Source organism: Rhipicephalus microplus, unplaced genomic scaffold, assembly GCF_043290135.1.
Source record: "Rhipicephalus microplus isolate Deutch F79 unplaced genomic scaffold, USDA_Rmic scaffold_15, whole genome shotgun sequence".
Classification (NCBI taxonomy): Eukaryota; Metazoa; Arthropoda; class Arachnida; order Ixodida; family Ixodidae; genus Rhipicephalus; species Rhipicephalus microplus.
The window spans coordinates 10,832,753-10,856,944 of record NW_027464588.1 but is presented as its reverse complement, the minus strand read 5'-3'; the positions used below and the strand labels follow the sequence as shown (position 1 = coordinate 10,856,944).

The 24,192-nt window shown below is 44.6% G+C and overlaps 1 protein-coding gene across 1 annotated transcript in view; it reads left to right on the top strand.

Annotated features, from left to right (window-relative positions):
- Positions 1 to 23,882, top strand: part of LOC142784680 (glutamate receptor ionotropic, kainate 2-like) — a 120,484-nt gene extending 96,602 nt beyond the window's left edge. Inside the window, exons 8-14 of the mRNA XM_075883156.1 lie at positions 9,976 to 10,080; positions 11,950 to 12,063; positions 15,409 to 15,612; positions 16,679 to 17,205; positions 18,400 to 18,598; positions 20,924 to 21,137; positions 23,496 to 23,882. Of these exons, the coding sequence (XP_075739271.1) occupies positions 9,976 to 10,080; positions 11,950 to 12,063; positions 15,409 to 15,612; positions 16,679 to 17,205; positions 18,400 to 18,598; positions 20,924 to 21,137; positions 23,496 to 23,767 (1,635 nt within the window). The 3' untranslated portion in view covers positions 23,768 to 23,882. The remainder of the gene's footprint in view (positions 1 to 9,975; positions 10,081 to 11,949; positions 12,064 to 15,408; positions 15,613 to 16,678; positions 17,206 to 18,399; positions 18,599 to 20,923; positions 21,138 to 23,495) is intronic.
- The last annotated feature ends 310 nt before the right edge of the window (positions 23,883 to 24,192 follow it).

Below are 24,192 nucleotides of genomic sequence, written 5' to 3'. Positions count from 1 at the left end.
CGTACCCAAACCTTGCCACGCTTCACGTTTATTTTCCCGATGCATACCCCAGCGACACATGCCCATCATGTGGACACACAGCGACACTCGCACACATGCTCTGGGAGTGTGGAACAACTCCTCCCGACTCTACTTCAAGCAAGTGGGAGAGGTCCCTCAGGAGCTCACTTCTCGCCGACCAGCAATGGGCCGTCCAGCAGGCCCACGAAGCGGCCGCCAGGTACTCCCTGTCGGTCCCTACGTGGGAGACGCCCGCTACGCGCTAAGCGCGTCCTGCAGGACTGAAATAAAGTTTTTTCATTCCATTCCATAACAAAGATTTTGTAATTCTGATAACGAGGTCTACATCTTCACAGACGAAGGGTTTACTTAAAGTAGGAGTAGTGAAACGGATAGAAAATAACTGATACCAAACCTTGTTAGGAACTGTTACATGATATGGCGCAGACTGTACGTGAGATATACGATGCCAACTTCCCGAGTGTAAATCAGCAAAGTAAGTGTGTTGTCCTCATTCGTATACATTAGCCTTGATTATTCCTCGCGAGAATTCATATGCCTATTTCAGAGCAAGGTGTGCTTCTTAGTGCTGGCATGACACGCTGTATTGTTGCTACAACTGATACCGTTGAGTCGCCTAACACCGCGAGGAGGACTAGGATTAGTACCTTGTCGTTTGCATGAGCCCTACCATGAGCGGTACCAACTTACACCCCTTTGCACATTAAACCTCGCTGACCCGTTCTCTCGTCACCCACGCTTTTTACGGTATCTTCAACAAGTGCATGTATGAAGGTCACTTACGGCAAGCCTCATTCTCCGTTATTTTATTCATAGAATACTGTCAATCCCCCCATGGGGATTAATACAGGGGTGAGCATCACTGTCACAATTTCGACGCTTGAATCAAGAAAAAGCAGAATAATAAAGAACACATAACCACTGAACACAGCAGTAGGTCATAGAACAATCATACATAGTTATTTAAACGATAACCAAGTACGAAGTACACCAATGGTACACCAACAAAAAACAGGAGTCGAGAAAAATTGAAGCACAGAAAGAAGAAAACACAGATCGAGTATTGTTATCAAGAAACCATATTAAACAATAATTATATGCAGACAAGTATTTTAGTATGACAATTGGAAACAGGAAGGTCTGCGTGAAGAAAAACAGGAGATCAGTGTACATGCTAACTATATTAGAATGGATCAGTGCCTTCAATTAGTTTCATAAAGTTCTCTTATGTTGGCTGCTGTGTAATGACTGGATTCAGTGTGTTCCATTCTCGAATTACGCGCGGGAAGAACGAATGGGAAAAAGTATTATTACTAAATGAGTATTCTTCGAGTTCCCATGCGTGGCTTCGCCTCGTCGGTCTGGTATCTCGAAAGCTCAAGTAAAGATCTGGGTTTATGCGTAAATATCTTTGCATTTAGTTACTTTGTCCGAGTAATATTGCTACGGAGAGCAAACATTTTTATCGTTTTCGCCTTGTAACATGCAGTTGTGATGAAATATCGTAAGAAGGCAGTCTTTGTTCTTATTACTTTTCATGAGTCAACGGTAATTTTTTTCCATCCCAAACATGAGGCTATCACTGGGCTTAGCACTGCTTGGTGTTATTTTCACACACGGCTGATGGCTGCCAATGAAGGGGGGGGGGAGTGTAATCATGCGGTTTATTTATCTCTACTGACTCTCTTGTGTATTGACTGCTTTTCTTGTAACAGTGTGTATACGGAGAAAACTAGAAATGCTCGCTAGAGCTTTCTTAAGGCTGTCATATGTGTAAAGAAGTCCTGGCATATGGAACTTTTTTCTCTAGCAGCGGCACCAATTCATTGCTCTAGTAGACGTGGGCGTGTTTATTAGTACTGGCTATACTTAGCGAACGTTCTCATTGGTATAGAGAACGTGCTTATTGGTATCGTGGTGCGGTAATGCAAAGGTTGCTCGGCTCAGGTGGCTGGGCTTATGATGGCAAAAAAGCAATCGTTTTTGCCATGAAAACAATAACTCAGGGGAAGCCACGGCATCTCCAGTGTGAAGTGCCAGTAGATGAAATCAGCGTAATGACACTTCAAGAACTTAAGCAGCGATTTTGCCGCGCGCACAAATAGAACAGACAGATTAAGCAACATCGTAACGCCAGGAATAGCACACGCAACATGCAACGTAACTCACATGATGGAAGTACTATAAGAGAGAATAGCAAGGATTACAGAGAAATCACATAATGGCGCATGAGAGTTTCATTATGAATGACAGCAACATATGGGAAACTAGATAGTTTGCCCACATCAGAAACAACAAACTCATAGTATTCGTAAGGGGGGGGGAAGCAAGCATTTTAATAGCACAGGCAACAGGAAGTGCAAAGGATTGATGTGGGCAGCACAAATAAGAAAAAGGCATTCAGTCCTCACCCACAACAGGTGATGAATCTCAATTTGGCGAGTTCGCTCGGCGCTTTCTGAATGTTCCGCAGGTGGTAACCTTACTTCCACTGCTTGAGCTACCAGGCTTGGAGCGACTCTGCGAGTTTGTGGTTGACGAAGATTTTTCGGGTGAACAAACATTTTTGGGCGACAAAGATGTCGATCGTGCGGCTTGCGAAAAGGTATCCCTCCCTAATTTTTGTCATAGTTACCGGCTCCTACAATGTCTAGATGCCTTGCCGGTCACTTCTTGGGTGTGCACAGCATGTGTGCGCGACTTCCTTGACTCCGTGGTTTTTCTTCACTTCGTTGACACTGTCTTCACGCTACATTCTAAGCCCACCGGTGACCGTTCATTGAGCTCGTCTTTTGCACTTATTGTTTCGGGAGGTTGGATATTGCTGAGTAAGTTTTTCTTGTCCCAGCGCCTGAAATGCTTTGGATGCTTCCTTCAAAGGTGTTGAGTTCGAAGATTGTTCGTTTTCTGTGGCTTTGAATTTCACTGATGAAGTTGCGGACGCACTTTGGCGTCTCCGCAGCGTTGCTGGGCTCCTCTGACGACTTTGTGGAAGATGTTAACGCTCCGGTGTCGCCAGTCAACGTAGCCGGAAACAATTTTTAGACGCGTGTTCCACGTTACGCCGCTCAGACTTGGACACATCATCCTCAGAGGTATGGCCGAAGGTGCACATAGTTGACAGATGGAAGTTGGCCGGACGCAACATGCCCTTTTCTGCTGCATCGCGCGCACAGCCTGCGCACACCGCGTGACTCAAGCATCACGCGATTACCTTATTGAGAGTAAGTTATGGGCTGGCTTGCTCATCTCGATCTGACTATGCGGGGACAGCCAGCAGCGACCCTGCTGGAGCGCTGGTCTCGTTGCTGACGAAAAATGCGAGCAAGACGCACTGCACAAAATTTATTCCTGAATGGAGCACAACACAGTGATAAGAGAAAGTGTTTAGTGATTTACAGTATTCGTACTCTACTATGAGAGAGCAGTGAGCCATACTGGTAGATATAATTCCAACCACTACAGCCAATGTGTTTAGAAAAATGGTTAACGATTTAGAGTCTCGGTACTCTAAGCTATGGGAGAGCCCAAAGCCGTCATTTGGGTCCCTCATTTGATCAGGCAGCATCGACCCCTACACGGAGGGTTAACAGCAAATGGACCCACTGAACGACGTGTTTCCCACGTACGCTGCTATAAACATTTCGGGTGACAAAGTGCTCGAGCAATGTTTATTGTTACTATTTTACCTCAATAAACCTCTAATTGAAAAGCAGACTATTGGAGATTCAGTCACCCATAATAGCTCTCACCGACTAGTTCGCCCTCCGTGACCCAGCTGACGCTCTGACGTTGTGGAATACACAGACAAGGCACCACATCTGTGGACTTCAACCGGCTCCCAACTTTGTTATATCCTTTTTAAATTCGAAGTATTTCTTAGCGAACTTCGTCTAATTTGCGCGTATCTATCTATCTATCTATCTATCTATCTATCTATCTATCTATCTATCTATCTATCTATCTATCTATCTATCTATCTATCTATCTATCTATCTATCTATCTATTGTAATGGTGATAAGTGCAGTGCTCAGGCACGGGCACATACGCGACTACAGAAGAAATAGAGGATGACGAAGTACAGAATAAGAACAGCTGGCCCAGAATCGGGTGTGTTCTCTTGTTCTCTGTCTAGTACATTACAGTGGCGCAGTCGACGAAGAAAAAGTCTTACGTCCCGGCTTCGTCATCCAGGACAGCCGTGATAAGAGCCGCTTGAGGACGGCGTCAAGGCCTCCTCGGTAGCGGTTCACCTGCCGCCACTGCCACCACCGTTCGGGGACGGCGTCAAGGCCTCCTCGACGGCTGCAGTACAAGTTGCTGGCACCATTTCACAAGGGAATCCTTGGCTATGGATTCTGCCGTCAGCGCAAGCCGACAAGTGAACCCTCTGCGGGAAGCTACCGGAACGTGTCTTCGTGGTTCGTCGGCAGTGCAGGCTTTTCCATCCAGGAACGCCGTTCACGCTTCTTTGGCGATGGAGTCAACAACCCGGCCGCGGCTTCAGCTGCCCATCGGACCATCAGGGGATGGTGTCCATGCCTCCTTTGTGGTACCAGGTCATCAACCAATGGACACTATGCTACCACTTCGCGGCCGTAATACGCACGGGATCCTGTCCATTGGGAATGCTGTTCAAGCATCCCACGGACTGCATTGCCTGTCCGGTACTCTTCCAACATACGAGCCGCCAAGAAACGCTGTTCACGCTTCCTTGGACGTGCGTGTCACCGCCGTAGGTACCACTAGAACCACGTACTTCACGGACGTGAGCCAAAGCGGTTCAGAAGCCTCGTACGACAGTGCCGTGGAACTGCGGCTTACTATCGCGCTACTCCGCACCGAGACTAACAAACTGACAGCGTTGATCGCCAATCGAGCTCCTAGAATGTTGCCAGCACTGTGTGACATTAACGCAGTGTTGGATGTAGCTGCCTCATACGACCTTGAGACAAGCACACCGGAGCAACGCTGGGAGCTTCGGTCTTCTCTGATCGAGCTTTCACACCAGCTCTACTGCTTCGCGTCGGTGATCTCTGCGTTACCACCTGCCATCTCACAACCACCAGCCGTCTGCGAACTACCGGTATTCCACGGGGTCCGGAACGACGCCGACAGTTGGGTGGCAACCGTCGACGCGATAGCAATGCGCGAGGCCTGGACGGAATCTCAGAAATGGACCGTGGCTGTAGACCGTCTTTGGGAAGGCGCAGTGGCGTGGAACCGGTATGAAGGCTGTAAGCAGCAGTCATGGGCGGAGTGGAGCTACAAGCTCATAGCTGCTTTTAGTCCTAATCCTTACCACGTCTCCACCACCACCCCGTCCAACCTGACCGGTACCGAGGATGGAGTTAAAGAAGGGTTCCATCTCGAGGCTCTGGCTGAGCACTCCAGTTCTCCACATGAGCTTCCAGACTCGTCGCTGGTACCGGACCCAAATTCGTGTCAGCCGTTGGCCACCCCGTCCTCTTTCGTGGGGGATTTGCCTACTACGTGGCAGTCATTGGCCGAGTGTGAGAGTGCTTCACTCATTCAATCCATGTCTGCCAAAGACAGATTAATGGCCTGTTTGCCTGTTTTATCAGTATCTGCCCACCACGTCATGGCCGACGGCAGTGATGCACCGCAAGCAGGCGAAGTCAACATCATCACTTCCGACCTCCCGGCGCACAGCCCTACTTGGGATCACGGGCAATGCAATATGACTGAAACCATCTGAATGCCGTGCGGATCACCAGGAGGCAGTGTGCGTTGAGGAGGAATCGGAGATAAATCGGCCAGCTGGCGACCAGCTCGCACAGAGCAGTGAGGGAGGCCTTCGTACGCCCCTGGTGTCTGCAGCATGATGTGCAGCTATGGTGGCGTTAACTTGTATGGACGCCGTGGTACAGAACGACCAAGGAGCATATTGATTCCTTGTGGCCGCAGAACAAGAGGAGCCAAAGATGGCAGGGCAGAGGCTCCTGCGTCAAAGCATGATGGCCGGGAATCACAGCCTGAGCCGAATGCAGACGGGAATGAATAACAGTGCCCCAAACTGCGTTAACTGAATTGCCTGATGCTGCGGCCGCCTCGAGACAGCTAAGGTCACCCAACAGAGTGTCCGATAGCCCCGAAAGGCAAGTCTTGGCGTCCATGAGAGACACCCCACAGACACACCGCTCGCCAGAGACGGTATTGGCAACTCAGGGCTCCGGGCCTGCGGGCCGAAGACGACCATTGCGGAACACTCAATGGCGTCCACTAGAGCCATCGTCGCCGGCTTTCAAAGCAAGACACAAAAACTGGCACGACGAAGTCAATGGCGTCCACCAGAGACATCATCGCCTTACTTTCCACGAAAGACGCACCGCGTTCATGACCGGCCTATGCGAGGCAGCCAATGCCGCACACCAAAGAAATTAGTTCTACCCATAGTGGTTCATAGCCTAGGCCCTCTGAATGTTTCGACCTTCCAAGAAAAGGAGCTGTGCCAGTGAAGGGCAAGCTTAGCAGGACTGCATGCTCGCAGCGTGGCCGAGTGTAATGACGATAAGTGCAGTGCTCAGGCACGGGCACATACCCTACTACAGAAGAAAGAGAGAAAGACGAAGTACAGAATAGGAACAGCTGGCCCAGAATCGGGTGTTGTCTCTTGTTCTCTGTCTAGTACATTACACTATCTATCTATCTATCTATCTATCTCTCTATCTATCTATCTATCTATCTATCTATCTATCTATCTATCTATCTATCTATCTATCTATCTATCTATCTATCTATCTATCTATCTATCTATCTATCTATCTATCTATCTATCTATCTATCTATCTATCTATCTATCTATCTATCTATCTAGCCGCCTACGACATTTAGCTCCCCTGGCCGTTTCGATAATGAAAGGTATCAATACCAAACTTGGTATGGCATAACATGACTGTATGAAGAACATATGAAAAGTCACACCATGAAAATCATGACATAAATGTCATGAATGTCATGATTTACATTCCATGGTCCTGCAGCTCTTCCGGTGTTTCGTTCACATGGCAGGCTGCAGAACTGGTATGGTATGACGTGATTGCATGGCGAACACAAGCGACAGAACCTAACATGAAAATCATGACATGCGTGTCATGTAAGAACATGACTACATGTCGCGCTCATGATCCACTCAAGGCTGTTTCGCTAGGGTCACATATACCGAATTCAGTATTTCAGTACGTCAATAAATAACGAAGGTATGTGACGTGTCAAACATGATGTTCATGAGATGCGTGTCATGTACAACATGACTACATGCCACGCTCATGATGCACTGGCGGCTGTTTCGCTAGCTTCACTTATATACTAAATTTGGTATTACGGGACGTGAATGGATGACAAAGCTATGTTACTGATGCAAACATGATAAACTGGAGGTGCGTGTCATGCAACAACATGACTACGTGCTACGTTGATGATGCGCTCGCGGCCGTTTCGCTAGCTTCAGATGTACGAAACTCGCTATTACGTGACGCGAACGGACGACATAGGTAAATGACACACCGAAGCTTGATAATCATGACATGCGTGTCAATTCACAACCAGATCACATGCCACATTGATGATGCGCTCGTGGCCGTTTCACTAGCTCAACATACGCCAAGTTTGGAATTACGTGACGCCAAGAGATGACGAAGGCATGTGGCTGGTGCAAAATTGATAATCATGAGATTCGTGTCATGTGAGAACATGACTACATGCCACAGTCAAGGCGCCAATACATTTCCACATGAAGCGGTGCGCGTGCTCGCCGGCGTTCATTTCGTCGCGTCACGCTGGCTTTGCCACACCAGGCGCTGGGCCTGCCATATACTCGCAGGCGCGCGCCACGCTGCGTTGCTTTGTCGCATGCGCGTTTCAGTGCGTCTGGCACCTCTCCATCACAAAAAGAGGGCGCAGAGTTGTTGGGGTAACGCATCGGTGCGAAATTCAGCGCCGGTTGCCGTCGGGCTGCGCCGATGGACGTTGGTCGCGCCTGGTGTCAGACTATGGATTGCTCGAGATTTGCGGCCGTAGCGTCGCTGTGCCCATCCTGCGCGCGCGTCAACGCTACACTGAAGTATATTGAGCCCTTCATGATTTGCTCGCGGCCATTTTGGTAGCTCCACTTATAGCAAATTTGGGATTATGTGACGTCAATGGATGATGAAATATATTACTGGGGCAAACTTGATAATCCTGACATGCGTGTTATGTAAAAACATGACAACATACCGTGCTCATAGTGGGCTCGTGGTCTTTTCGCTAGCTCCGCATATACTAAATTTGGTATCAAGTGACGTGAATTGATGACGAAGGCAAACGACACATCTAAACATGATAATCATGACACGGAAGTTATGTAAGGCATCATTTACCTCCACCTTGTAACGTTGTGCTGATTTTGAAGTGACATATCAACATTTCTCATTCGTACTTCTCATATCATCATTTCCCTCTGTACGTGGGATTCGCCATGTTTTAGTATCAGACACCGGAGCTTCTCTCTGTCAGAGAAATGAAAGTGCCGTCACAGCGTTTCACTGTACACTCCGCTAGATAATAATTAAGTTTATTTACAAAATCATCTAGCAGCTGCAATATAGGAGCGGTAATAAATATACTAGAACGACAAATAGCGGGAGCAGCGACCAACGATTGTAAAGTTATATTCCGCTTCTAGTAATAACGAACAGGAAAAGTATATGTGGCTATAGGCGCACTAGGCAAGCTTTTTACGATACGGACGCTGAGTATACACATCGTTCGCTATACTTAGTCTAACAATGGGGCACCAGAGAAGTCGCTGCCTGAAGGGCTGTTCTGAATACTACCTGATCAGGGTTCGGTTTTGATAAGGCACCTTAGGAGACTCTCCACTTTGAAAGCATTTAAAATGCCGAACGAACAGAGCCACAAGCGATTAAATTATATTCAGCAGAGACTGACTAATTAAGAACGTAGCTGTACACCAGTAGCCAACAAGTACAGCCAATTACAGGCGCTGTGTATGTATGCGGAAGTTGGGGAGGTTGTTATCTCAAACAAAGGCTTGCTGTTATTTCGGCAACAACGCATCGTGCTTTTCGCGTTGGTTCAAACTACGTCTAGAATACGTGCTCATATTTACTATTTGCCGAAGAGCTGTTTTATATTTGCATTTAGGAGAATATCGAGGATGTTTTCAGGTACCCGAATATTTTATGCAGAATTGAAGGCAGTTAGGCGAAATGATCAGTTTACGTTATCCCACATAAAAAAAAAAACAGGAAGACGTCGATGAGGCGACTCGGTTTTCACGACGACGACGACGTTCATGCACGCAAGTAATCTCGTTCAAGACAGGTGTTTTTCAACACCAAACAGATGAGCAGATGTTTTGTGGGTACTTTTGCGTTAAGAATTGTTTATGAAAATGGGTTTTTAGAATTTATCCATTGGCGAAGAACAAAGAAAGAGAAGCGCTCAATGAGAAACATTCCTCCGTGTTTTGTCTTTGCAATAGCGCATTATTTACTAAACGAAGTAGCCTGATCTCATACTTTAGGCTTTGACTATATTTAAAAAGCGGCATTGGCTAATTGCCTTTTGCCACTAGCCGGCCGGCTTCGAAAAGTAACATGCGTGGAAGTGTTAGTTGTGAAAATGTTCGCTGGAGGACATTGTGAGTGTAATAGGTTTTGGTAAACAATGGCAAGCTGCTGTCCACTCAAGCAAAGCACAACCTTAATAATTGTTCTGCATTCAAAGTTGCTAAGCTCAGATAAACGTTAACCATTTTAGACACGGCGAATATAACTTTATTGATGGTCCTCATTGGTGTCCAAAGTGGACAGGATTGCGACTTCCTTGCCTCTCCTCTCATACATTACCCGGTGGCCCATTTTCACAGTGAGGAACTGGTTAAAAGTTCTTTGAAATTTCATTTCACTTAATCTTGTTTCTGGCAGATACGTTTCTCGGGCTTGAGTGGACCATTGTGGCTGGATTCTTCGGGCCAACGGAGAAACGTGTCCTTGTACGTGGCAAAACTCAAGCGTACGGGACTGACTTCGGTAAGTGATGTCAAATTCCAATAGCAGACGCGAGCGCTGGCCCAGACAGCAAAGAGAGCGCGCAAATTCAAGCCGGGTATCTCACAAATCTGCTATTGGAACGCACGCATCTCCACTGAAGCAGTTTGTGAGCGGAAATCAAGCAAATGAGCATGTCCGGGCGCGAAGCGTTTTACGGACATCCATTGTTGATTGGATGAAAGACGGGCTCACAGAATACGTCACGTGAACTTCCGGCCAAATCCACCAGTTTTTGGTGGAGCGAGAATTTTCACTCCAAAGAGCAATCCGCGGTCTGCGGTTGCTCTCAGTCTGCCATTCGAACATACAACGCACGCTTTCGATCCACCGTTGAAGTGTGATTGCTCCGCTTAGTGCAGAAAACCTTGATCTAGCTGTGCCATTGAAATTCAATATTCAATACTTGGTTTTCCGCATTGACGTGGTTTACAAGCGACATTTAGTTCACATGTTCACATACAATATTACCTTGAAAATATGATTTTTTACCTTAATGTTGGACAACACGTGCACCTAATTTCTTATAGGGAGGGACGTCACGGATAGTTAAAATTACATGCAATCGTGCCTCCTTTTAGATGGCTGCACTTCTGTTTTATAGGGTAACAATTTTATATGCGTATCTCGAGGACGTAAAATGTAAGACATTGAACAGGTTCAACACGAGCTTACATCAGCAAACACCTGCTCACTTGTCACCAACCTGGCGTAGTCACGCCACTGAGACGCTACTGTGGTTAATCATTGGACAGGGTATGTATGAGATACATGTATATCTGATAACAAAGACTGCACAACCTACGTCACAACTCTGATTATTATTCTGGAGAGCACTTTATTTAGCTGTTATCCGCAGATTTTCCTGCTGCCGCTCTGGTTAGATTTATGCCACTTGTTTACCATTCCACATTATGAACCCTGTTACGTATACCTTCAGCTTCAATGGTGAATGAACGAATAGTGTGTTGCCATGTTGGAAGTATAACATGGCGTTGTCATACGATACATAGAACAATGCGATTTTCCCGTGGTGGTTGAATTTCGTGGACAACAATTTTCATTTGCTCAGCTAAGCAATATATTTTAATGTGCAACTGTAGCACAGCACGCTCGTGTTCCTTTGTTAATATCTGATGCTTTTATAGCTCGCTGAATTTTTTCCGCAGTGAAGATATTATAATGTGAAAGCAATAAACAGCTGGTTTAGCTGAAATTTCGGCATCGGTGTCGGCAGTGGAATCCTTGGTAGACAGTGAATGTGGTCGAGAGATGAAATTCGACATACATGCGAATAAAAATATTTTGAAAACTTTGGTCCACGTGAGAATCGAACTTGTGCCTTCTGTGGCTAATCGGTGTTTTACCAGGGAGCCACTTCCGCACTTCGGGATGCTTAAAAAGAACGTTATAATAATGTTATCTACCAAGGCGTCATCTAGATGAAAGAAGTATTACGTTGCAGAATTTTACCATTGCACCAAGTGTCAAAACGTGCGAATTGCGCAACGAGTCAGCTGTTTAATTGGTGAAGTACCCGCCTTGCGGGTGGGTACTTCACCAATTTCACGTGCTTTCAATTTCAATTTCAAGGCCAATGTCACGTGCATAAACACCCCTTGCTTATGTCATGGCTGAGCATGACAAACTGAATCACAATATGCGCCATCCCGTCCTACTTCAGAAGGTGAAAGTTATACGTGCTCGAAGTATCTTTTTTACATTTTTGTATCGTGCGAACAAACTTACTTTAACTTCAAGTGCCACCATAGAAAGACTGCAAAATTTGTATTTTTGCGATAGCATTTCTTGCCTATTATTCGTACTTTTCATGTTTGCATGTTTTCTTAGGTTGGGACGTGGAGTACGTCATCGGGGCTAAACATTAATCAAGCAGAAAAGATGTATGAGGACGAAATACTCAGCGTACTGAAGAACAAGACTTTGAGAATAACGACGATACTGGTAAGCCCGGCATTCACTCTTGCAACATGGTGGAAGTTTCGGCGTCCAACATAGTTTTATGTTTAGTAGGTGGTTGGACTGGTAAAGCCGCATTTCGTGGAATCGGAGTAAATATATATATATATATATATATATATATATATATATATATATATATATATATATATATATACCGAAATATGGAGGACGGGCAAAACGAAAACGTTTTATTTTTCTTACGTTCCAGCCGGAGACTGGCCTTCATCAGGGAAAACACGATACAAAATTGCGCTTTTCTTAAGTAGGCATGATATATAAAGGGCCCCTGAAACGTGAACTATAACTATCATACACTATCTACTGTGACGTGGCGAGTGATGAACAGAAGAGAATGTCAAAGCAATGTCAAACAAAGATAATGAGAATGCATGAACGGTGTTTACATCAAGTAGATCAAATGAATAGCCCACCCAATCTAGCTTTGTCTAAGCACGTTAACATTCCTGGTCACTCATTCAATAAACTAAGAGCTGCTATACTGAAATCAGGTTTCCCTTCACACTATGATAGGGAACTGCGCGAGTCATTTCTGATACACAAGTTCAACGCGATCTTATCTGGTAAAAAATTAAGATCCAGGCAAACTGACGTTTCTTTCGGTGCAGAACTAAGTCCTAGTTTCATCACAGTCTGTTCATAATCACTGTGCACGCAGATTTTTACGACACCTTTTTCGGTGCAGTGAATTTCTTGACTTTGTCAAATCAATTCTGTTTGTACCCCATGAAACTCTTAGTTACGCATCCTTTTCCATTTGGACGTTTCGTGCCATACTTTTTTCTTTTTTGTGCGTGCGACTAGCTGTATTGGTTTGATAGTTTTTGTTTGTAGATATTACTGTACTTTTCAAACTGCTATTCATGTGATCTACTTGGTGTAAACACCGTTCGTGCATTCTCATAATCTTTCTTTGACATTGCTTTGACATTCTCTGCTGTTCATTACTCGCCACGTAACAGTAGATAGTGTAGTATGATAGTGATAGTTTACGTGTCAGGGGCCCTTGATATACCATGCCTACTTAAGAAAAGCGCATTTTTGCATCGTGTTTTTTCTGATGAAGGCCGCACCCCGGCTGAAACGTAGGAAAAATAAAAAGTTTTTGTTTTGCTCGTCCTCTACTTTTTGGTATTTTTCCACTGGATCCAAGGTGTCTATTCAAGTAGATCCTCCGTGAACAGTCACAACGTAGTTTATTTCGACATTTCGGCCTAGAGTCTGGCCTTCATAAGGAATGAAGGTACGGTTTATTGGTGCTCAGCTTTACACAATTTCAAATCAGAGGGGGAGAGAGAAAGAGGGGAATTAACAGAAAAAAGAAATAAAGAAAGAAGAAAACAAAGAAAAGAAAAGAGAAACAGACTATAAGGTGGTTTCCCCCCTCCAGGCGCCCCCCTTCCACTCTTCCCTCCACTTTCCCCTCCATCTCTCTCTCTTTTCTCCTTTCCACCTTTCGGATGTATGAGGTCTGTGTATGCTTCCTTTCACTGACGCATTCTTCCCGACCAGACGGCGCCTTCTGGCTCTGGCGGTTCGGTGTGGGGCAAAAAGAGCTTTTTTAAGAAGTTTAAACCTTTAACTACTCAGCGCCCGTCGACATTTCGTCGTAGAAAGAGGGATGCCGCGTATTGCCGCAGAGGCTGGCAAGCGGGCGCAATGCGAATTCCTTGCCCGCTTTTGGATTACGCTTGCAGTAGGGGCCTCCCGACTGTGTACAGGGTTGCTGTTGGGCATGTCATGCTTGGCACAATTGATTGGGTGGTAAACTAAAAACAGAAAACAGACGACAGCTGTACTTAGGAAGAGTAGTCACACTTGGCATTGTTTTCAGTTGTCCTGTGCCCTTCGCAGCTGCAGTGCCATTAACTCAGTTACTATTTTCATTATTGCCATTATTGTTTTCTAATGCTTTAATTGCTGCAAGTGTATTAGGATTCTCATTTATTCCTCTATTAAGGGCGTTAAATCGGTGGATAAGGTATGAATCTCGTTGTTCCCGTTCTCGGTTTGATTTAAATTTCGTCTCAAAGAGCATTACTGATACTTTGTAGAATGCATGGTCAGGAAGATTAAGATGTTTTGATAGGGGTAGATTGGGGCTGATTTCGCATGGGCTCTGTGATAGAGACAAACGAAGATAAAAGTAAACCCCGCAACTGTCTGTGTCATAGTGCGACACCTCAAGAGTGACTAAGGAGGGATGGTGGTAAGGATTAATTAAAAGGGATAGGAATATAGATAGGAGCACGGACAGAGAGACCCACATACAGAAGTAAGAAGATGGGAAAGAAGGACACGGTCGCAGGAGTCCAAGGACAGGGCACCACTCAGCGCGAGCTTCACGGCGTCAGGAAATGGCGGAGGGCTTTCCTTCGTGGTGGAGGGCGAGCCGGTGGGCCATAGCTGCGCTGTCGTCGGAAATCGCGGGGGCACAACCGGTCAGCACGGAATTCAACGAGCGAGTCCAAGCACGGTTTTTGCCTTGCGGAGACTCAAGCCACAAATGCGAGTGTCAATTGTGATCTGCTTGTTTCACCCAGCTTACTGAAGCTGGAGGAGCTGGAATGCCGCAAACGTAAACGTAAGAGACCTAAAGCCCCCCGATATGCTGGATAGGTGGCGTCGTCTAAGGCGGTCAAGCAAAACCACGAGAGCACAAAATTGTTCTTGCAGAAATGTCATGCATTCTACTTCTTGATTGAATGCTTTGCAGCGGGAAAAAGACGACACAGTTGCTTTTTTACTAATATTTCTTTCATAACATTTTGGACAACGACGTATTTTACCACGCTTTGTGATTGTTTTTACTTTGTATATTTTCGGATGTAACCCCCTGCTGTAATGCCCAATGAGGCGATGCTGGTATACAAAAAATAGATAAATAAATAAATAAATATTAACTTGGCACTGAAAAACTTGTCCATGTTATCACGAGGTGTCAACACTATCGTCCGGTAATCCAGTGTTTTTATACAACAGTACATAAAAAAAGAATAAAAACATCTCCTACTATTTTGCCTCAGGGACAATTCAATTTTAACAAAATCAAATATAGTTTCAAAGCAATTTTCATCACCATTTAGTAGTTTGCACAAACGAGAAGGTGTACTTTTACGTACGTACACAAATGTTAAAGCATGGGAGTTAAAACTTTGCAAGAACATGCGTTCCTGTCTACCGGTAGCTCGGTTACGTAAAAACGCATGGATACATGCTAAAAGCCTCTTGAAGCCAATAACATGCAGGCGATTTGTCCGAACTTTAGAGTGAAGCTCTCGCGTATGCCTTACACGATCATTACTGCAGAATGCACCGTACGTCATGCTCAAGAAATCCGCGCACAAGCTCGAGGGAAACGACCGCTTCGAGGGTTACTGCGTGGATTTGCTCCATGAAATATCCGCAACGCTGGGCTTCCGCTACCGGCTCAAGCTCGTCAGAGATGGCGCCTACGGAACCCGTGACTCACAGGGCAGGTGGAACGGCATAATGCGCGAACTTGTGGACATGGTAAGTTTTGATTGAGGAAATTCACTGCGTACGCCAACAAATGGGTGTAACGGTAGACAGCTTTTAGGACAACTGTCGTACTTGGTTGTGCATATTGTGATTATAACACTCCGCATGCTTCTTAAGTAGTCCACGCAGTACTTCAAAACGTTCGGTTGCGTTCCGGTTCATGATATACAACCGTTATGAAATATCTTGTGCTTTATTGTCTTCAGATTAAATGGTACTTTAGACATAAAAATATCGTCTAGCTTCTGTCGCTCCTAATATAATCAATAACTTATAATTACAACCAGTTTAGGGTATTGTTATTCTCTCGTAAAAAGCTTCACCATACCGTAGATTTGGTTCACATACATAGACCGCTTTCACCTGCTTGTGTCATATGCGTAAAAGCGCAGTATAGCTGATGTGCCATGCATCACACGTATTCGCCCTCGCTCTTTGTTCACCGCATTTACGCGCCAGCCTAATGAAAAAAGAACGCACACAGTTGTCTAACTCAGGCTAAGGGTCAAGCAGCCGCAGTGCTTATTAGTTTATATTACTATTATCAGTTAAGTTATGGTTTTTGAACTATAGACACCGAAGTCCTAACCACTTTCATTTCGTAGGAATAAATTTAAACGCGTGCTCTCATGTTCTATTCATTGTGTTATAAAGCTTTGTTCTATTTGACCGTATGATTAGGGATGACGTTACCGAGGACAATTGGGTAATAAGTAAATTGACACCATCTCATACATTAAAAGTGAGGCTTGTAAGCCTCAGGTGGCTTGATTTAGACTGTTTAGCTAAGCTTAGTGAAGGTATTGAGACATTTCAACCAGAATTATGTGAGGGTAAATACTGGCTACTCTTCATTTGCAAATACTCCGCACTATTCACTTTACAGCTTTTATTTGAATGTGTCAACCACGAAAATTATCTGAAAATTTCTTGAAGTCAATTGTAGCGTCTTACGTTTTTCAGTATTCAAGCGTACTTATAACCCACCTCATCTCTAGCAAATGCTCTTTATTTCAACCGGCTCAACTGCTCGACTACTCCTACGTCTTTGCTGCAGGAGGCAGACCTGGCGATTGGTGACCTGACCATCACCTCAGAGCGCGAGCAATCTGTTGACTTCACTATGCCTTTCATGACGTTGGGAGTCAGCATACTCTACAAGAAGACCGACCACAAGCGTTCCCTCCTATTCTTCCTGTCTCCGCTTTCGGGGGATATGTGGCTTAGTGTCGCTGGGGCGTGCGTCGCAGTGAGTGTAATTCTGTGCTGCGTTGCTCGTGCTCAAAGCGCAGTGTGTCGCGGAAATAGTGCCGTATCACGACGTTATGGATGCTGCTGCTGCAGAAACAGTTTATCGCGCAGTGATGTAGATTGGTATACTGAAACGGACAGTGGCCGTGCCAGGCTCGACATCATCAAGGGTCAGGAAGCAGTCGGTTCCTCCGAGCTCCAACGAGAGACGGTATATTCAGACAGCTGGAGAAATAAAACTCTGCCAACGGTGCGAAGTGACTTCACTCTCCCTAACAGTTGTTGGTTCATATTTAGCGCCATCATGAGGCAAGAATGTGGTATATTTCCTAGGTAAGTTGAAAATTGTATTTCCTACATCAACTGCTTCATTGCATAGACTTTATTTAAAACTAGATATTGCGATTCTCGTTCTCTACCTTTTATGTTTTGCATATTAAAGAGAAAACTTCAGCTAAGCAAATCTCGGGTTTTCGACCTTATGCTGATAAAAGAGATGGTTCAAAAGGCAAAAGTTAGCGCTTAAGAGATTGCTTCATTCTGCTGCGTGATATATGACTACGCTGAATAATTAAATTAACATCAATTTTTTTAAAGTGCGTATAGCTTTCCATAATGATTAATCACGAAGTTGTATGTTACACCTTAAGCCTAGAAAAAGTAATGTTACGTTGCGCAGATATCGAAACTCGGCTGACAGATTGAGGAGATATGTGGCTATTAGCCTTAGTGAATTGTTCTCGCTCGGAAAGAAGTCCCCCAGTCCCGCTTGTAAGAACTGGTAATTCTTGTGACACACCTTATACTTTGGCCATCTCGGTTGAAATGATGCATGTCACATGTTTCAAGTACTATTGATGAGATGACGCTGCCCCATGATAGACAATAACAAAGTATTTAACGGTGGCGTAAATTCAACCTAAATATTCAAAACCAAACAGGGAGAACATACTTTTACAATCATGATGTTTCGCAGTAGTTTGTTGTGGCCTGGTGAATTTTTTATAGCAAAAGTTACAGAAAAGTACATTTTGGCGTTTCCGTTGTTTAGAGAGTAACGATTTTTGCTGCATATCCCGACTGTTGGTTGCTTATTTATTACATGTTTTTTAACACAACTTTAAAGATAGCTTGCAATTTTCGCATTACTTACATTTGGCTCGTTTTCCATAGCTTCCATTGTTATTTATTTCGATTATCCTCAGGGCACATAAAGGTGTTACAGAGGGGGTGAGTAATACAACAAAATGCCGTAAAAGTAGAACATAAAAATACAAGTCAGTGAGATTACATGTTTAACAACAAAGAGTTATTTAGGACGTATGACATAATCTGTTAGTGCAGTTTTGATTGATTACATATTTCTGTGAGAAATCGGACATCATGCATCTACATACCATATACAAAACATATAGGGTAGCATACTCCCTATAAGGTGGCATTGTGTCGACAAAGCTCTACCATGTGGCCAGCTTGGGCACCGTCCTTTCTTCAAGATAATTTTACATAACACGGCACATTGTGCAGGGCGGTTTCAGCACGCATCATTGCTGCAACTTGGTGGATCTTCTCCTTCGTGCTGGTTTCCTCTTACACGGCTAACCTGGCAGCTTTACTGACTAAAGAGAGGCTGCTGTCACCCATCGAGAGTGCCGAAGACTTGGCAAAGCAGTCAGCCCTGCGCTACGGATGCGTTCGCTCAGGATCGACTCACGCCTTGTTCAAGGTATGGCACCATCTATCAGCGACAAGTATTATGATCGGCTCCTGATAAATGCGTGCAGTATCGCTTCTAAAGGCACTATGCACCAAACATAAAGCAAGTGGTCTCATTAAAATAATATATTTCGTATTGACCAGCATTGCTATCACAATAGCAATAATTATCCAATTGTTGTGCTGTTTGTGAAGTCATACTTCTCCGAAAACTGATTTCATCATTTCGATGGGGTTATGTCCCGAAACTACAATACGATTAGCAGAGACGCCGTAGAAGAGCACTCCGAAAATTTTGACCACATGGGCACATAAAATTCCTTAACGTGCGCCCAACTCTAAATACACGAGTTGCAAGCGTTTTTGAGTCTATTGAAAATGCAGCCACAGCAGCCGGTATCGAACCCTTTGAAGCTGGGGCACATTTTATATCAAAGCGGATGTCTATTTCGGTGATGGCCTTGCATGGCACTACGTATGTCCTGTAAAACAATTGATGTGTTTTGAAAGCGCAAAGGTGTGAGTACTGCGTACGTTCAGCAAAAGGTAGATGAAGTCGCCTGGTCACGTAGCCCTGAAGAAAGTTTCAAAAGAAAGAAGCTTTTGTGCTGATATGTTTGTGAGCTAATTATTTTTATACAGCTTAATTCGGCCCAGACAATAGTTTTAAGCAAAGGCTTAGAAACATGTGTGGCAGAACTTTATGAAAGAGACCTCATTACGTATCAGGTGCTTTGAAATTCATCGCTGCATAACAACACTTTGGATGAAGAACTTTACGCAAACCCGAAGGGTTAGAACAGTAGTTCAGGCTTTTTGGGCCAAATGTTAGCGTTACATTTTTAAGTAGGGGTACGGCGATTTAGGTAGGCCGTTGAGCCCCGATGTCAGGGTCGCACAGGGATCTCCGACATCGGGGCTTTTCCTAGCGGATAACTAGTTTTCTTCATTCAATTGGTCCGTGCCCCGCAACGCCAGAGCATGTGGTCTAGGCTAGCAAATTTGTTGCAGTACCTGCAAGAGATTTTAGGATAAAAGTCGGGATAATTTTGTGCTAATTTGTGATGCATTTGTGATGAACTTTGTGAATTTGCGATGATAAATTGTGTGAATAATTTTGTTATGACGGGTATTTTGTTGTGCTGTATAGATATTGTATTTGTTTTCGTCTTACTATATGTTAACCGCTGGCATTTTTTGCACATTTTTGTCAATCTCCGTTACGTTGCGTATTCAGTGTACTTCCTACTATCTGGATAGGCTGTCTTGTACTTGCCGCAAATTGAGCTTGTGTTATGTCTTGTAATCAGGATGTATTCCTCCCACTGTAATGCCTTATGGCGCTGTGGGTACCAAATAAACAAAAAACAACAATAAAGCTGAGCTAAGATTCCAACAAGTGTGCAGTAGCGCGAGAGTCAAAGCCTGCGCTCGACTTATTTTATTGTTGGGAAGACGAAAGCCTCTCCTGCCAAGATAAAAGTGATAGGTAATTTCATTATAAGTGGTCGGTTGATCTCTGTTCTCCACAACTGCGGGCCGGCAGAGGAGTTCTCCGAGGTCGCGGAAAGCGAGACCTCACGCCTTGGAGTGGACTAGCTCGTCCGGGTTTGTGGGGACTGCCCTGATGGATCCTATAAAAGCGGGGAACCAGCTTCGCTTCTTTCTGCGTCGCCTTCGATATTGACTCTGCCAGCGTCTTGTAGCACTGCATACGCGTATCTCATAGACCACATAGAGCAAAACGTGTCGTTGAGGTGAGGCTATGATTCCAGTGATTCATAAGAAAAGTCTGCACTTCCAAGTAATGGAATAAATCAAATTTCAGTAAGTATTATTGCAGTTGGCGGGTTCTTCTTTGATCCAAACCTATGCTCGGATATCATATGTATTTTGTACAATCCTTAGCTTCGACCATTGCCTCACTGTATATTTGTTTATTTATTGGAATATCGCAACGTTTAAGCCGGATGAACCATTTCGACTTGGCTGGGGACCGATTCCGTTGTGCCCTTCGAAAAACCTAATGTCACAAAGAGCTAGCCCCATGAAAAGACACACACTTCTTGTGTTTTCGTTTATTACTATTTCTTGTCGTGAGTCTCACTTCTTTGTGTAACCTCTACTTGTCACAATATTCAGAAGGGTGAACATATCGGCATTCATAAAAACAAGGACAAGGAAACAAGCTCACCCTTTAAAGTGAAACATCGCTTGTGGTGCGCTTTGAGACTGTCCAAGTTTATTTGAAAAAGTGAGAAAGCAATCGCACCCTGCTCATGCATCATTTAAATAAATAATTTTCGTTCATATTACTGGAATCACTGGTTCACAGAAGCGGAGGCACGAGACGTACGAGATGATGTGGCACGCCATGAAAGGGGACCTTGTGTCTTCCATCGCCGAGGGCATTGAGCGTGTGGAACGCGCTGGCTACGCCTTCCTCATGGAGTCTACGAGCATTGAGTACGTGGTACGAAGACGGTGCCAGCTTAAGCAGATCGGGGGTCTTCTAGACTCCAAGGGTTACGGCATCGCCACTCCGCATGGTGAGCCTTAACTTGTACAACGTGTCTCATTTTCATATTCATCATGACTGTTGTCATTTTTGCTATCATGAGGCTGACTCCACTCACCCCAGGAGGACAAGTGCCTCTTCCGTGCTGCCGTCTTCAACAATTATACCGGCACCGTCTTTCCTAAGGCCATGCTATTTCTGTAGACTACCGGTAATATCATTTGTCCAACTAACTTGCTGCGTCCTCTTCAAGGGCCTGACCTCACGCTACATGCCTCTAAAAATGCTCATTTCGTCATGTTATTGATTCTGATGTTAATATTGAACATTTATTTCCTCGCTCCACTCTGCTCTCTTCTTGTCTCTAAATGTTACACCTATCATATTTCTCGCATTGGCTCATTGCATCGTCCACAATTGTGTGCTAACCACACTTTATTGAACGAAACATTGCTCATGAACAACCATATCATTAGCATGTAATAACCATGTAATAGAGGTGATGTCAGCTTGTCTTTTTGTGGATAGCTTTTCATCTATGTAACTGCAATTTCATAATCGCACGACGTTGATACGTAAACACTAAGATCTATGTTTCATGAACGATACTTCCTCTCCTGACAATATAAAGAATTACAATGGCATGTTTCTTTTACGCAACCTTAATGAAATTTAGTGCATAAGGAGGCCAAGAATCTTATAGGTGACATATTTATTAAGTGTTCAGTCAATTCAAGTAATTGTATTATCATTTCATCAAAGTTATGGATGCAAGTAAATGTGCTCTGCCTATAGTTTTTAGACACTGTCGGCTCTTTTCTCTAGAATTTCTTATATTCCGTTGAGCGCGCAATAGAGAAATCTAAAGCTGCGTTTGCCTTTGACGGCAATTGCTATTTAAGATCGTATTGTACTGTTATCTATTAGCAGGTCTCTTAGAACTTCAAAATACAGTGAGTGATGCAATATCGTCCCATATACCCCACGTTACATGTCACAGGAACACAGTTTGTGCCAAAATGAAGCTAGGTTCGTGTCCATGAAGCAAAAAATGAACGGCTAATTCTGACTTCACAGCAAGTGGCATAACACGAAATCAAAAGCTGTCGTTCCCGGAGTGGTTATATGCTTACTGTACATTGATATGAGAGAGCTTGCGCAATGTCTGTTGTTTTTTGGTACCTATAGCGCTGTTTAACGTAGATCCACACGCGTTCGCACCTGCTCGCACATCTCCATGCCGACTACTAATGACCATGATCAAAGAATAAAGAAGTTTTTGTGGTAGCTGTGTTAGTTACAGCTGAGAGCGCAAGCAAAGAAAGTGGTGCGAAAGTCAGAAGAGCGTTGCTGACTAAAAGCATATCTTGGGCTAATGCCGCCATCCAGTGGCATTTTGCAGAGAAAGGCAACGCGCGTTGATTGTAGCTTCTAGCCTGTGGTGATCTTTCACAGGGAGAACGTAAGTACGAAGCGCAATGTTACAATAGTGGTGTTGTTGCCAGTATGAATTACAAAGAATGCGAATTGAACATGGGAACACAAGAAGAGACCTTAAAAAGAAGAAAGACTGCAGCACTTGTCATTGATTTTTCTTGTATACGCGTGTTGAATTCATGCTGTTCGTACTTCGCACTGCTAAACCATCAGGCCAAAGCTTCACTAAATTAAATTATAGCCAGCTGAGTCAGGGGTGCATTGTACAGCTATCATATAGATAGATTGCATGAGGCAAGTCGAGGCTTGGGCTAACGTCGCCAACTTGTGGCAGGCCACGGCGCTGAAGAAATTCCAATTCTATTATTGTAAAGGCATTGAATGAAACGGAAGCATAGGCACAATGCCTTGCAGGAGCTAATAGCGGAGGTCTTGGTCATTATGGATTGCTTCACTTTGCCGCTTGCAGACAGTGACTTCATCCTGCCAGCCCAGATCACTGCGAGATGAAAGGGTAATATATAAAAAAAAGGTGGTAACGCCATCAGAGTATGTGACCTCAAAACAATGTGTGCGTGTCTCCGCGAATGAAGACTTTCACTTTTAAGATTCACAGGTACACTTGCTGTGAACACAAGGCAAATTACTACATTTTTTTTTGTCTTGAACGTTAACTGCCTATTGTGCTGAAATTATGAGAATATTGTGAAACGTTTTGTTTGTTTTCATTAGGAAGTGCTATTTAGGGATGTTATGCAGCGAAAACTGAAAAAGACTGAATTTGATTCCATGAACAATAGGCCCCTAGATGCGACCACGAATAGCAATGTCATTTGATTGCGTTACTTTTTTTATGCCGTTGACTGGACGGAAATACGTCACTGCAGTCTTCGTGGGCCCCGGTAGAAACCTTCAGTCTTAACAAACCATGTGACATGTTTTATTTGTGCAGGATCTCCGTACCGCAACATCCTGTCATCGACGTTACTTCGGCTGCAGGACCACGCCACCCTGCGAAAATTAAAGGATCGTTGGTGGAAAGTATGGGATTCGCTCAAACGATGTCCTACTACCGAAGCCGGCAAATCAAGGACTGATGCAGCTAGCGAGCTGGGCCTGCGAACAGTCGGTGGCGTGTTCGTCGTTCTCCTTGCTGGTCTTGGTCTGGCCTGCCTCATCGCTTTCGCCGAGTTGTTCTGTAAAGCGAGATTAGGACGCAGTTGAAGGGGTGCCTGAGCCTTTTACACTTCAGCGCATGAAGTGGACTATTCAGCTTGTGTTCATGTGGAAGACATGGCAGGCGCATTGAAGCGCATGCGGGATACACGAAGAAGTTGGCATTGCTCCCCACGTGGAATTTTGTGTTGCACTTAAGATTGTTTGGATCCTTGCTGGCTGTGAATTGTATGGAGAAAGACACAGGAATAAATTATGCATGGAAATGCTCAGAGCTCCTGCGAGATTAAGTAGTTTTTTTCTGTTTGAGCGCCGATCATTAGCGTAATAAAGTGCATTTTCATTATGATACACGTATTTTGCCGAATAGCTGCCCATCTTGATCATGTGGCCTGTATCGCAAATCTGGGCACATGGGCCTACAACATTTCCGCCTCCATCGGAAATGCAGCCGCCACAGCCGGCATTTGATA